Genomic DNA, 16,142 nt, shown 5'->3' on the forward strand with positions numbered 1-16,142 from the left:
TTATTTCTAGGAAGTTTCAAAAAGCAAGGGCAGTTTAGGATCATTTGAATGATTATTATTGTAAAGCAAGCTCTAAATCATTCTGTGTATTTGGAAGATCCTCCTAATTCAAGAGGTGTTCACTGTTCAATGTGGGACATGCCTGGTGGGACCCTCTCGAGCCATAGATGAGGTGTAGTTTATCTAATGGAACAAAGATTTAGGAATATCCTTGGCTGTTCACAGAGTGCATGCTGTCTGCTCATTTTACCCATGTGTTTTATCATTATCAACAACTGTAAAACAAGCTTATACAAAATAGTTTGGGTTCAACTGAATCCAAATTAACATTGTGGAATGAATGCATGAGACAACCCGCTGCGATGGTTCTGAGTAGAATGCTGCTGAGAAGCGAATGGAGAATGAAAACAGATTCATTACATTTTAAATGGACTTGTGACCAGGAAGATCAATGACTGCATTTTTCTGTGCAGATTTAGAGGCCAAATGAATCCCTGGTTTAACCTCTGAACTCAGAGGGTTTCATAAAGAGAGGAATTTGTCTATAAGGGTCACGCATGTGCATGCTTTCCAGGCATTACAAGATTGAAGTTGTAGTCATTTAAACCTAGAAGAGAAAGAGGAGGTTGGGTTGTAAAATGAGACTTAAGAATACTGTTCTTTGGCCATTAGACAACAATTGATATGCTAAACAACAGTACACAAGAAAGATAATGTCCAGAAAGAAAAAAACAGATGTCCCTGAGGAATTAGCACAACTGAAACGTGGGGTATCTGTCTGTTCTCGGGTCACTGATGACCATGGGAACTCACATGCTGCATTACCCTCAACTGAAGACCCAGTCCCCAGACAGCTGACAGGTTAATAAACGGCTGACACTTTCCTTCCACTTGCGTGAAAAGAATGGCATTACCTTCTCTTCACCTTATTTTTCAACTTAAGCACTTGCTGTATGGGTTACAAAAAGATGAGTTGAGCCACATCATCCCAAACAGCTACACCAGCTGTGAGCAGAATCACACAAAATAAAAATTATAAACAAACTGGAACCCACTTCCAAATGTGAGAATTTGGCAGAATTTCTACAGCACTCACTTATACTCATCATACATGTTCAAATGGTAAATATTTCTATCTCCAAGAGCCCTAAATGATTTAAAAATGAAAAGCTAATACAAATACCAAATGTAACACTAATAAATACTGAAAGCTGGCACTGATATCACAGTCAGTGGGTGGTAGACTCCAAACTGATTCTTCACCCGCAGTGCATATTGCCTTTCCTTCCTCCCAGCTGGCATTAGTAAAGCAGCAACGGTATTAATATCAGATTTTGAGAGATCTGTTGCTGTAAGCCAGACCTGAAGCAGCATTTAAAACAAGGTTGCATTTAAGATAAAATTGAGCTATTTTCTGGCTGTTTGTAAAAAGTGAAACATGATCTAACGTTAAATAAACACGATGATGCAGGGTTTTGAGGCCAAAATACCATAATAACTGGATTTTTTTTTTTTTTCAATACACTAACAGTGAACATCCCTTTGTTCACACAGAATGGCTTCTGGAAATGCAGTGACCAAAGTTTTGCATCTTTTTCCATATAGAAGTTGTAATTATTGACCATGCAAGTCAGAGCTTAGAGTAACAGATGAATGTTTATTCTTTTGTAATTTGTATTGTATTAATACCAGCTAGGGATCCAAACTGTACACATAGTACTACAGAAACATAACTTACGCTCTGTTCCAAAGACCTCAGTTTAAAATTGAGTCTACTACTTAACAGTAGCCTAGGGAAATCCCTTAAGATACCAGTTGGTTTTTAAAAATCAAAGCAATTTTTATTAATCACATTGACCTTGCTGAGCTATTTTCTTCTCAAGGAAAATTTCATTTCAATTGAAGGAAACATTACTATTGTATTTGAAAGTAGAACAAGGATTTTTCTGCAGTGGTATAATTTTTTTGTGGAACAGAACATCTTCCTGATATTACCAAACAAACAGAAAATCTTAGCGATATAATTCAAAAAGCTACGAAAATGAAAGAAGTAAGTCTTATAAATAATAACTACAGTCCTTAGACCATTTATATTGACATCTTTTAATCTCTTTCTGAAAGCAGCCTGCATTATCCATACCATCCAAGAAACCTTATTATAAAGCCCTTCATCCCCCCTCCCCAGCGTCTATCACCACCAAATTGTGCAACTACAGTGGGAATTTGAGGGTGAAGAACCTCAAACAGAAATATAACCTGGAATTTGTAAATCAAAATCTATTTAAATAGAAGTGTCCTTTTTAAAAAAGTTGGATGTTGAAAGCAGAGAGCAGATCTATAAACATGTGTACTTCAACTTAAAATCTCTTGAAGTGATGTGCCGTCTTAAGAAAAAAGTTCCTTAAGGACTTTCAATGTTTGATGGCCCATTGGACAACAAACACAGGCTGGTAACTGTTTTGATTAATTTCCTGGGCAAAAAAGCCACTGTTGTAGGAAGTGATCCAGCTTTCTGGTTTTGAACAGGAGGTAAAGGAGGATAAATTTCCCCATCATTTAATGTCTTTGTTAAACAGATTTTTAAAAAATCATGGATTTTAATTAGTTTTCTATCTTCTGTTTCTCACACAGGCATATCATCGGCAAGTTTCCTGACTATCCTAGTGAAGAGGCAGGAGGTTCAATGAGTGTTTTTGATTCCCAAAAAACTGCAGAGCAGGTACTCTCAACTCCTCTAATGCAAAAAGTTAATGGAATTGGGGATGGAATCTCCACAAAACATCTGCTTGTTTAGTTAATTTTTCATAACCATGACCTCTAGCACTCCAGGAGCCTTATTGTTAAAGAGCTTTTTGCTGCAAGTGAAAGGATCGTTTTCCAGGGTACACCACAAAACTCACGTACCAAAATTTGTTCCCTTGCAAGATGTGCAGGCACTCAAGGCATAAGGTGCTCAGGCATGCAGGTTACACATAGGTAAATGTCTGAGGGAGCTACAGGGAAGGGGCTCAGCTACAAACAGTTGCTCTCCTGTTGCAAAATCCATTTGCTTAGACTGGTGCTAGCTACTAGTAGAAATATATATTAAACAATTTAAAGAGCCTTTGTTTGAAAACAGCCTCCAAAACTATCAGAGAGGCTGAAATTGGTTCCCATGTGTTTGCATTCAGTATCAGCAATGTCCAGCAATAATTATTAATACTTTAAGCATAGAAGAGTTCCTTATGCAGTCAGATCTAAGCCTTGATTTACTGCCAACAGTCATTAGCAAGCTTGAACATTCAGGTGAAGGAAGTATCTTAGTTTATCTTACATATTGTTGTAGTGAACTGAGTTGTTTTGCCAGATAAAACCCCTCTTCTGAGTTTTCTTGCTAATAGAAGTGACTGCTAATCTCTTCCTCTGATCATCTGGGTGTCACACAGAAAAAGTGATTAAGACTAGTTGAGACAGTGGTTGGCACTTGGAGCCATTTCCACCCACCAGAATGATGTTAGCAGGATGAGTCTTCTGAAGGAAGTTATACACAGGAAACTCTGCACACAGGAGCAGGATTTGGCCCCCGAGTGAACCAGGCGTGGTGGCTACTTGTGGGCTAAGAAAATTAAACAGTCAAAACTAAAACTCCCCTGTTGAGACAGACTGCTGTCTTCATCAGCTGCCTGCAAAGGATCATCTATTGTGAAACAGGTGTGGTAAAACAATATTTTGGATTCAGTCCTTCCTGATAATCATGGGGAAAAGCCTGGTGCAGTTACTATGGTTTGAGGGGATGTAAAGACAGACTAGCCCAGCGTAAAGCTCAGTACTCTATCCATTAGTTACTTTGCTTACAAAACTAGGCAAGAAAACTGCTGCAAACAGCTCTCCATGCCTCACTAAAACTGAGCTCAGGGCATGCTCCTGGTTGTAGCCAAGTTCAGAGTGTGCTAAGGTCAACCCTGCTGGCCTCTGTGTTTAAGCCACTCTATTGTTCAGTCCCAGCCAGAGTGAAGGAGACCTGTTGGTTAAGTTTTCAGCTTCTAAAGTAGAAACACATGCCAGAGTCAAGGCGGCTTTGCTGGCTGCTCTGAGTAGCAGCGGAGCCACCTGGCAAGCGTGAATTATTGCTGGAGAAGGCTTTAGGGATCGTGATAATAATTAGACCTGCTATCAGCAAGGATAAACACAATTCAGGAAGAAAATATTACAAGAAATTATACTGACCAAAACTGGATATGGTATTAGATTCTGGAGTAATATATTCTTCCAACTTTGAATTCCCGCCTTCAGCTGTTTTACTGTCTTTCCTGGGCATCTGCTTTCTCTTTGCTTAAAAAAAGATAAAGGAAGATGAAAGTCTAGAGAGATTGTTTAAGTGCCTGTTTTCCCTGCATAAAACAAAAATATCTGGAAGAAAAACCTACATATATTTCTCCATGTTTTCACTAGCGACTACCTAATTTTCAAATATTTTCAGGCCCTTTTTATCCAGCACAACCAAGAGCAGAATGTTACATAACCTTAACAAATACCCAGAAAGCAAATGGCAAAAGAAAGTGCAGTACGGCCATGATTTTACCTGAATGTCAGACAAGTAAAACATTTTTTGTTCAACTGAGTCAGCTGCATATTAAAAATCCCTAAGGCAACTGGTTTTGTTCCACACTGGTCTACTGGGCAACATAGTAAATGAAATCCTGGCCCCATTGAAGTTAATGGGAGTTTTGTCCTTGACTTCAGGGGAGACAAGATTTCACCTCTTGTATATATTAGCTTCTGCGAATGGGTTGGTTACTCCCAAGTTAAACTCCATGAAAAATCAAGACTGAACTGTATTTGAAAAGTGAGCATTTTATAAGACTTGGTAAAGACACTTTGGGGAAAATAAAATACAAATTAATCACTTCACGAACCATTGCTGCATTATTATGCATTCTATATTTCTTTATCCTTTGACAACTCTGACCTTACTTGACTTTGTAAGGTAGCTGGCCTTCTGCACAAGCTGCTTTCGTGACATTTTACAAATACCTTTCAAAAAGACACGCCAAAGAGATCCCAATGCAAAGTAATTGGTGGTTTAGTCAGAAAAATATATACTGTCTTCTTGACTGAAAAGCAGCTTTTCTCTACTTTACATACTTTCAAGAGAAATTTAAGATTCTGAGACATCAGTGTAATCTCCCTGCATCTGTTCCAGATGTCTAACCCTAATGGTTTTTATGATTGGCTCCAAAGATAATCATCAGATGTGACAATTTTTAGCTTTGCCCTTATACTACTGCCAACAAAATTATGATCTCTTCCTGTAGTTCATTAAGTCTCATCACCATGAAAATAAGCCAAGAGAGTTGCCATTTAGTAGGCACATCCCCCCTTTCTCAACTCCCCCTCATTTCCAATATTAAATAACTTATCAGAAAAAAAAGATGCTTACTTATGAAGATTTTGGTTGTAAATTCAATTGCTGCCTGGAGGACAAAGTCATTTCCACATTACGGTAATCACAGTATCTGACCCAGCAGCATCTAGAGAAGGGATGAGAAAATGTACGTGTGAGCTGCTGTGCAAACACATACCGATCCTCGCTTGGCACTCCATGCAATACTATGCTGGTAATTAGTATTCATTATTACCAACAGCTAAAGATCCCCATGATTCCCAGTAATCATTTTGATTGTAAGTGGCAGTACACAAGATCCCCAGTAGTAAGTTAATATTTAATCAGTAACTCTGACTATTTCTCAGGTAGGGACAAGTAAAATGCTATTAGGAAATCAAATACTGCAATATTCACACACACCCCCAAACATAATATCTCACTTTTACCAAATTAATGTATCACAAGTAGCTTTGAAGTGTCAGAGGAGGACTCAAGAGGTTCTGTGGGGTTGTACTTCTTTGTATACAGCAGTTTGCAAATATACCAGGTGTCCTTTTCAGTAATAGAAGTAGATGCCCACAGTTATGGTCACCTTTATTTCCACTGTTCCACACTGTTCTGGATGCTCCTTTTAGAAATTAGAAGGCTGGATTTTCACAAGTGCTAAACACACAGTGGCATCAACTGGAGCTGGGCATCTCAAAACCTTAAAATATTTTGATTATTTCAAGTTAACCATGCAGGAGAGCAGTAATGATACTCAGTCTCTGTTAAGCCACACAACTGGCATTCACCTCCAGACAGCAATTCACTGCAAGGAAGACATTCAGACTCGTGGTCCAGTAGCTCTTCATTGCCTATGATCATCATCTCTGTTGGCTGAAATCAGTAGTCTAGCTTGTATGCCTACAGCCTTTCACCTCTACCACCCATTTTCCCCTCAAAAAAACCAAAACAAAACAAAAAAACCACCAAAAAAACCCACAAAAATCAAAGAAAACCACCCACACAAAACACACACACCCCCGTACATCAATCAAAGCTAACAAATTTTTCAAAACACATTCAGTGGAGATTGAAATTTTGAAGTGTTTGCCAGAAAATGAACAGAAGAGTGAGGGAATTTAACTGATGAGTGACATTTGGGTGACATCTGCCAGGTGGATAAAATCCCCATAAACTTAGCGTATGGACTGACATGCATGACTGACTGTTAAAACCAAACCGTGAGATTTTGCAAGATCCCATAAAGCTAGGAAATCCCACCCAATATTTTGAATTAATTTCTGCAAGAAACAGATCACTGAGGTTGTTTTTAACAGTTTAAGCTTTGCTTGCAGATGTACACCCAAAAGCAAATGATGCTCAGAAATGCCTTGCCAGGACAATGCTATGTTATTAAAAGCTAAACAAAAGGATTTGCCTTTGAGGAAATGAGTCAAGACCACTGACCCTCTCCTTGCTAGATAGGACAGAGTCCCAGGCCACCATGATGAAAGTAACATCTCCAACTGACAAAAAATAATACCTTATGAGCATAATCAGCTTGTAGAAAGAGTTGTAATAAAGTGTCCTCAAGCCAGGGGGAAGCACATTTACAGCATACTGCATGTTACATACAAGTGATAAATAACGGGCAGTCCCGTGTTTGGCATGCTGCTCTGGGACACAGGGATGGCATCTCTTCCCATCTTAAACACTCCTATTTTCTCGAAAACTAAACTTTTCTTAAATTCCAAAATAGCTTATTCCTGAAGAGTTAATATGCAAAGAGACCATCTTTTTCTCTTCAGGAATGCTAGACTATGTATGTGTAAAGCGTTACTGTTCAAAACGGCTTTAGAGGCAGGCTCTAAGGCCAGCTTTCACCTGCAATCGCTGGAGATCCAGAATTCCTAAACTCAATCCCTGCTTTTCATTTGTGCCCACAACACTAAAAGCTATGGTCTTTTTCAAGGGATGAGGGAAGGGCTTTTTCTCAAGGAAGAAAATTTATCTCCCATATCAGCTTGCCTGAGCCAAGACCAAGCTTTCTATGGCTAAGGATGCCAGAACATAAGTGGCAGCTGGGGATTTTCATATACTTGGCTCATATAAACCAGCATTATGCATTTTCATTCACAGACTGCACTCTGTTTCAGTGCCCCTCTCCTGAAAAAAAAAGGGAATTTGGACTGCAGGAGTTTGGAAACTCACTTCAACTGATGTATGAATAAGAAAAGTCAGTTTTACTTTTGTGGGATAACAGTTTAGAGGAAAATGTCTTTTCAGCTTTGGAAGAAAAATGTTATTGAGAAGAGTCATCGCTAGCACAACAGGAGTCTTACATTGATACTAAGGAAAAAAAAAGAGGAGGCCAAAATTCCTCTGCTTTTACTGGTGCACATTCTCTTCCTCAATATTAAGAGTTTTCTAAGCGCTTTCAGCATCATTTCAAAAAGAGGCAACCTAGCAAAGAAAAGGGCAATCTAAAATAATTTAAGACGACATCTGGTTTTATAGCCACTATGAAGTTTTCTTCAGGGGAAAAAACTGTATTATAATGTGGGTGAATTGCTTAATATCTCAAACTAACCTTTGCTTGCCTTTCCCTTTCTTTCCTCCTCTTTTGTCAGATTCTTCAGGCATCTCCTTGTAGCTGGAAGGGAAATTGTTCTGTATAGAAGAGTACAAGCCATTCAAGTTTAGATACACAGCCAGCTTCACCCCAGCTCCCAGTCCTCTATAATTATGGAGCTGCTTAGAGCAGAGGTGAAAACAGAGCTGGAGAAGCTGGACCAAAGGGCTATAGAGGAGAGGGTGTATCTGAAATGGAAAAGGAAAAATTATATTTGCTCTGACATTCCCTTTCAGAAAGCAAAGAGCCACTTCAGTAAAGTCAGGCTCTGCATGCTGACAGCACTGCCAGCTGCGTGGTTTTGGAGCATTTCACCAAAACTACTTGCCATCTCAGACTACGTGTACGTCACTGAGGCAATGCAGGACAGACTGTACAGGTGTTACATGGATGCACACAACCTCTGTCCACATTTCTAGACATGGCTTCTTGTGATACTGGGCATTTCGGTCAGTGTTGACTGCAAGCACCATTCTCCTGTTCCCTATAAGAGCAGTTAGTTCAAGACTTAGCGCCATAGCTCATACTGCTGTTCTGAAAACAGTAAACACAGACTCTTTTTCTTGCCACCTTACAAAACAGAAGAATGCAAAACAGAAGGATAAGGACAGTTCAACAATTCAGTCCCATTATTGCAGGTCCATGAGAACAGAAACCCTATATAACCCCTTTAGTATAATTCAACTGTATAAAAACATGAAAGTGAATCTTTCCAATCAGAGTCTAGATGTACTTAAAGTATCACCAGTGGAACTCAAAAACACTGCGTAGAATTAAAACCTTTTGTCAACTGCATGTGTGCTTACAGGTATCCTGCTGGATAAACCCACCCTCGAGATGCTGGAAATGGTTATGGTTACCCTTTGGTAAGCAGTCACAGCAGAGGGCAGAGGTGACAAGGCTGGATTTCAGGCAGAGTACTGGCACTAGAGTAAAGGGTACACTTTGACTAGCTCTGTTGGTTTTGGATACAACAGGCCTGCTGGGACACTAAAAACCTATTTTGAACTCTATTCAATCTGTTAATCTATCCTAGGGAATGAAATGCTTGACTGCTTATCACCACAAGATATGACTGAATGGTGCTTGGGGTTTCAATTACCATATTTAATTAAATGTAAGATACTGAAATGCTTGAGGAAGTCCACTAATGAAATTTCACTGGCTGCAAAGCGTAGCCCTTGTCATTGTTCCCTTCCACTGTCCAATCTTCAATGCATTCAAAGGTATTCTTTAGAAAACAAATATTTTTACTGTTACAGGAAACTTGTCTTACAATTGGAACTGTTTCATTTTCTACACTTTCATGGTACCACCAATATTAATGGTCCATTAATAAACTTAAACTGCCACAGATTTTCTGATTTACACTTAACGGTAAGTGATCTTAGAATTCCTCTCAGGGACAAGAGAACACAATGAAAGGTGCCTGGGAACAAGAGAATGGTAGAAAAAGTGAATTTCACTCTCTGCCTTTTTCAGATAATAAAGTATAAATGGCCAGGAACTAAAGTTATGCAAATTGAAGTAGCTGTACCGAGTTATCAGCTGCAGGGATAAAGAAGCTGAGCTATCCATGTATATCTGTCAGAGTTTGTCAAAATATCTCTATTAAATCTCCCTCACCCACTAGAACAATTTCAGTCTTTAGCCACATATTGAAATTAGACATGCCTCAGGGCAATCTCTCAAAAAACCTATCTCTGTAAAATCAATCTGCCTTAGAAATGCTGAGACAAATTCATAATCTGAGTCCAAGTCCAGAGGGAACTTTAAGTTGTGTGTCATTAGGATATTGTGCTTTTGGGTGATTTCAGGAATTGGTCTTATTCCATGAAAGCCCTGACAGTTTGGGACATAGAAATAATCTTTTTTCCAATGGTATATTAGAATAGTTGGCACCTGTGCTGAAGTTTGCAGGTGTGAGTACCCTCAGCATAAATTAAAAGGACTTCTCCGTAATGGTCAGCCACTCTGGAGTTCCTAGGGAGGTACCAAGCAATGCATTGGTTATTGGGCTGCCCTAGTATTAGAAAGCTGAAAGCAAGGGAGTAAAAATACACACTTGTTCATAACTCTTACATGTCTAACACCTTGTATGTGAAAACCTTTCACAAGGTCTTCACATTCCTTTCTGTCTCTTCCAGATCGCTGAGGAACTGGCTGCCCAGAGGGAAACGGCTTTGCAGAAAAAAGACCAAAAAGGGAAAAAAGAAAACGAATCGAAAGAAAAAAAGAAAGAGAAAGCTGGAAAGAAGGTAAGACCCCCTGGAGTAAAAATGGCTCTGTTTTCACAAACTGCTAAAGTTCAGCCTTCTCAGCCATGTGTGGGCAAGAGGCTGTAAGTTTACATTAGACTGATCACCAAAGTTTCAGGTTTGTGTTCAAAAGACCGGGGAACTACCTGAGGCCAGTCCCTGTCTGCCTGTCCATTACCTTGATGGTTCTGGGAAACCTAATTTTACCATTTGGGAACAGCTGTTTGCATGGCCAGGACTCAGCTCAGCAGAAGGAGCTGGTATAGGTGGACAGACTAACAGACAGAGATGAGGGGAAAGATACACTTGAGGGCCCTGGCATTGCTGCTAAGACAGAGTGCATATGCTTTTCAAAGCACGTGTGCCTTTTTTTTGGAGGTAACAAAGCAGCACCCAGCTATCTAACCAAGCGTTGCCACTTTTAATGTGGGGTAGTGCGGGGAAGTTAAGTTACTGTCACCGCCTTGCACAGCTGGGAAACAAGAACCTCAGTCTCACTCAGATACTCAACTCAATGCTTGTGAGGGTTTCAAACTCATTTATAAGTACAGTTCCATATTGGCCAGTTTCGTCTTTCATACTGCAAACCTGTATTTTATAAGCCAGTAAATAGCAGTCATGCATTTTCAGTTCACGTTCTTAGGATATGAACTCTTTTTTGCTTCAAGTCACAAAGGGCACCGCTTAATGGGATATTCTCCTTTAAATCTTTGATATGGTAAGGGCTGGTTTCACAGAAGGAATGCTTCCAACTTATTTCAGGAGCAACTCCACTGAGGAAAACACCTGTGAAACAGTGCAGTGACCAGAGGGTATCTTCAGAAGAGAGCTATGCAACAAAAATTGCAGGCTTTCGCTGAAGCAGCAACTTTTGTTTCTCATTTACTTTATAGTATAAACAACCCCAACCATTCTTTGAAACAAAGTTGAAACAATATATATTTTTTTAATAAGGGTCATTAATCTCTCTCCAAGAATGTGGAGGAGCAGGGTGAGATTTTTGGGGCAAAGCTTACCCTTCACTGCAAGTTTTACACAAATTAATTTTAAGTCCTAACCCTAGAACAACCATATAGCAGAAAAGATGCTTTTCTTGGACAACATCCATTAATCTGGCCAAAGCTCTCATAATACCTAGACAGGAACTTAAACTACATTAATTGGGAGGTAGATATCCAAGTGTAAACTTGGATAACATCTTCGCTGGATGAAAACGCTGTTTTGGACATACAAAACAAGGTTTGGGGCTTTTGGGGGTGTCTTTTTTCCCTTTGTAAATGAAGATGCACAGCAGGCTGAAGAAGCAGCATGAATAAAGGTGTTTTCCAGGCTCTTCAAGCCTGACCTTGCATTGCCAACTAGGGAAGGTGGTGACTGCTCTTGTGAAAACGAAATTTTTTCAAGTTCTGATCACGGGTCTTCACATGGTTGTTTGCCATCAGGGTGACACTATCACAGAGTGCACTGTCACATTATCACAGTGTTAGTAAAGGCATCATATTGCAAAAGCAGTGGAAGTTGGTAGCACTTTGTAGTATCTTAGTGGCAGAGCAGACCCAGCCTGAGGGAGCAGAGGAGAAATGAGAGTGTAATGCCTGCAGAACACTAAGCCAAATAGTAATGTTACCAAGTTGTTTGTTGCCCGTAAGACTTCTGGTGACTTGTGCTAGGGCTGAGTTCAGCACTGTGGGATCGCTTTGTGCTGTGACCCCTTAAATCAGCACATGCACTGAAGAAGTCCATGGGAAAGATCAGATAAAAACACATGTACGAAGGCAATTGCTTAGAAAAGCTTTAGGGATTAGAGTCTTTACAGAACATTGTCATTCACAGAACCCTGTAGCATCTCAAGCAGACCAGGTCTTTTGGGGGGGGATTCGCAAGGGTGTCCTCTAGTGGCTTTGGCCTTGTCCTTACTCCTTCCCAGCTCAGCTGACCCAGAACAAAGCCCTGTGATGTCTTTAGTCTCACACACAAACAAAAAAAGTTGTTCCAGACACACCTGTCTAAGTCAAAGTAAGATGTTAATGTTCAAGCACACTAAAAACACCAAACCCAACCCAGGCTTTTGAAACTGGATGGCAAGTCACTCATCTGCTTAAAAACATGGCTTTCACAGGATAAATTTGATTCCTTGTTGTTTTTGCATGTCACTAGATAAGAACCAACAATACCAAATAGGAATCTCAGTCCCCTCAGTCTCAGCAAGGTTGTTTTGAAATGGGGTGAAATAACAATATAGAGCTCTGGGGCTTTATAACTTTATGCCATTCTCATCTCTTCAGCCATCACAAGTCCTGTCAAGTAAAATTCTGAGCCATTATATCAGGTTCTCTATGGTTCATTGAGAAAGAACAAAGGGAATATTCTCTCCAAGGTTATAATACTGACAGGGGAAAAAAAAAAAAAAATAGTATCTAAGACCAGCTGAGAAGTATTTGGAAAAGTTCTAACAGCAGGACTCTTATTAAAATAAGTATAGGCTGTAAGTCATAGCGATGCAGGCAGAAAAAAGCCCTGCTCCTAACTTCAGTTCTTAAAGAAAACAAGAGTTTGATCCCAGAAGGAGATTTAAATATTTCTGAGAAGCCAGATAGCAATCTTTTAAAGAGGCATATTTGATATCAAAGTAACTTCATTTTCTTTTCTCTGTAAGGTGTTGATTTGATTTCCCATTGGGCCCCTAAGGAAAAATAAAAAAAGTCTTTAGCACTGTATGATCCCTCACTTTAATAGCAGAACACATTAGACCAATCTGGGCTGCTTTTCCCAGCAATGCGCTACAACCTGTCTCACCAGACGGGAGCAAGGCTGCTCATCCCCAAGCTTCATCCAGAAACGTTTAACACTGAGATATATTCTGTCCTTAGCAAATTGCCCATTTGCAAAAGCACACAAGTCAGTTCAAAACTTTCCCTGCTGTTGAATGAGAATCATCTACTGTGAGATAGGCTTTAGAAAACTTCAGAAATATATTCAAACTGTTATTTCCATATTTCTGCTTAGGTTGAAATGTATATTGTTGGTTCAAGATGCCTTTGTGCACTTAACACAGAACAAGCATGGAATCAATCAGCTTAACACAGAAAAATACATCAACTGACTTCAAAGGAAAAGAAGTTATTTATATTACATTGACTCTTACACTGTTAATTAGAGGCAAGAAGGAATACAGAACAGGATTCTACAGCTGTCCTTTAGATACACAGTGGTTTTGATTAAAATCAATGAAACTGACACAACAATATTATTTACATCAGTGTATAAAAATCATTGAAGCTAGTAATTAAAATGATTTGTTGGCTTATTTGTAACAATAAAAGAAGCATCAATGTGTCCTATGCTATTAAGAGGGTAAAAATGGATAGCCCAATTTTAGGCTGTTCCAGGATGGGGTGGGTTTGGGGTATTTTCTTTTTCCTATTTTTAAATATTTTGCAGTTATCAGTATTTTCCTTCTAGAACATAATTTAATCATTTTCTATAGAATGTTATGGGAGAGTGATAAAAGGAATATACTCTGCCTACTGCAAAAGAACTGAGGATGAATCTCAAAATGCCACACTGCAAAAACTGAGAATACACTAGAGAAACTAGGTATTTGAGCTCTGGGTATGAAATCCTCAAACACTTGGTTACGCTTTACCAAAACGGTTCTTGATGTTTAGTAAAGAAACTCCTGAATCTTTCAAATATATCTACAGAGCATAGGGTAGAAGTGATAAATGTATTTACGTTTTGCATGTCCTTCTGGGCCCAAACTTTAATTACTGTAATGACATTTTAAAACAGACACTCCATAGTTCTCATGACATGGCTGAAACTGTATCTGCTGATAGCAGCTGTACAATGGCACCTAATTACAGAGGCATATTTAGGGAGGTTGTTTCATTTTAAGTTATTCCAAGAGCTGCACTTTTTATCTTACTGATATCCAGTGGCTCACAGACTACAAATTGGTCAGCAAAGCCTGATTCAACTTGTACTGTCTCAGAAATCCACATTCACCTCCTCCCCAAACAGTGATCTAATTTCCCACAAATAAGCATTACCTTACTAGCATTTTGATTGAGGTCTTCTGACTGATGCAAAATGAAGAAACTTCCATCATTTTCTGACAAGTTTTTTCCATCAGAAATACTGGTTCAATGAAATTCAACTATTTCAGAAACATGTCAATGTCATTTACTTTAGACAAGAAAATGTCTAAATGTTTTGATAAAGCTGAAACAAAATATTTAAGTTTGCAAGTTACACCAAGATCATTATTTTTCTTTCTGATTACAGATTAAAATGAGGTTTCAATATCTTGGAATTACCCACAAGGTGGGAATTCCTTTTGGGAGGGGGGTAGCAACCACAGTATAAGAGTAACTGAAGAAAAAAAAAGCAAGGTAATGTATGGATTGCAAGTCTCCTACCTATATTAGGTGTTCAAGAAAGCCTAAGTTTAATTCTTGTAACTTCCATAGTTCAAATGATGAACCGAAACGCCTTCTCTCCAACTCAAGGTGATAAAACTTCCTTACAGCCTACCAGAAGGATTTTACTTGTTGAACAATGCAGTCTTATTCCTCAAATTAAAACAAATCTTTAAAACCACAATGAAAACTAGGACACTTCCGTACTTGCAAAGTTGCTATGTATTAATATTCTGATTTTTTTCTTTTCACACCACATCCCCTCCCCAATCTAGGAAGAGGAAGAAGGCTGGAAAATGGGTCCCAGCAATTTCCTTTCAATAATGGAGGAGGGAAGCAGTCGATACAAAGGTCAGTAGAAAAAGATAACAATTACAGCTGGAATGTTCTGCTAATTCAGCTTCATCTGAATGCCATTACTATAAGGTCAAGCTGGGCAGTTGCCCAAACTATGGAATGTTATAGAAATGAGGACATTAGATAAAATTATATTTAGGAAGTGAGTCTTTTAATACCTCATGTCTCTCAAAAATCATTGAGCTTATCATACAGGAAGGTATGTTTCTACAGGAATGAAAGTGGCCAAGTTAGAACCATAGTGCTTTAATATATGTGCAGGGACTTTCTTGGATTTTTCGGAAATCAAAATGACATCTGAATAGCAAATAATTCAAAAGCACTGTACTGTAGAGATCAGGCTTCAACATCAATGTTTTCATGCTTCTGTAACTCTCAGTCTTCCTCTTGTTCATGAGAAGTACCCTTGGATTCATTCACCTACAGCCTAAAGCTAGTTAAATTACTTTTGATTAGATGTTTTAATAGAAATATCATCATTTCAAGCAGAGACATAAGAAATGCTGCTGGAGAGTCAATATACTTGCTTCATGCTGTGTGCAGCTTACCAAACATACCCTGGACATACAGCTGGGGGACTGGGTGGTGTGGTTTTTTTCCCTACACACACACTTTGAGAAAAGCATCCAGAAATTGAGTGTTTTCAATTAAAAAGAAAAAAGGGTTTTTCACAAAAAGACATCTTGCTTTTCTCCAGATCTCTGCTACTCTCTCCTCTGCACTCTATGTCTTTGTCTTTTTCCTAACCACTTGTCTTCGATGGGCATCCTAGGTACATAAGTGCATAAGTTATCAATTGCTTCTGCTGGGCCTGGCAGCGAGCACAGAAGCTGTGCACTTGTCAGGCTTGGAAAGGAGCATCTGTCCCATGAGCTGTGAGTGAACGGCACGATAGGACTCCAAAGGTCAGAAAAGCCAAATCAAAGTCCTCTGTCACTGAAGTGTGCCCGATCAATGCTTCCAGGGGTTATTTTTGCTGTATTTCAATGCAGATGCTATTCTCAAACAATTATTAAATATATCTTTCCTGCTCCCCACTCTGCAGAGTTAGTGACTTACTAAAATTTCTCACATGTAAAAATCTCCATTATTCCCTCCTGCTAACTAATTACTGGCATCAAGTT

The 16,142-nt window shown here is 39.1% G+C and overlaps 1 protein-coding gene and 1 long non-coding RNA gene across 3 annotated transcripts in view; one reads left to right on the plus strand and one right to left on the minus strand.

Moving 5' to 3' along the window:
* The window catches only part of IQCA1 (IQ motif containing with AAA domain 1), a 105,964-nt gene that overhangs the window by 49,090 nt on the left and 40,732 nt on the right, over positions 1 to 16,142 (plus strand). For both annotated transcript variants that reach the window (XM_065840982.2, XM_071811319.1), the window contains exons 7-9: positions 2,632 to 2,719; positions 10,130 to 10,240; positions 14,937 to 15,012. In XM_065840982.2, coding sequence (XP_065697054.1) covers positions 2,632 to 2,719; positions 10,130 to 10,240; positions 14,937 to 15,012 — 275 coding nt within the window. The remainder of the gene's footprint in view (positions 1 to 2,631; positions 2,720 to 10,129; positions 10,241 to 14,936; positions 15,013 to 16,142) is intronic.
* LOC139828452 (uncharacterized) lies at positions 481 to 5,512 on the minus strand. Its single transcript, XR_011740052.1, has 3 exons — positions 5,420 to 5,512; positions 4,207 to 4,311; positions 481 to 607 (listed from the first exon to the last, which is right to left on the minus strand). It is a non-coding gene; the product is annotated as an uncharacterized lncRNA (long non-coding RNA).

This window comes from Patagioenas fasciata, chromosome 7 (assembly GCF_037038585.1).
Source record: "Patagioenas fasciata isolate bPatFas1 chromosome 7, bPatFas1.hap1, whole genome shotgun sequence".
NCBI classification, from domain to species: domain Eukaryota; kingdom Metazoa; phylum Chordata; class Aves; order Columbiformes; family Columbidae; genus Patagioenas; species Patagioenas fasciata.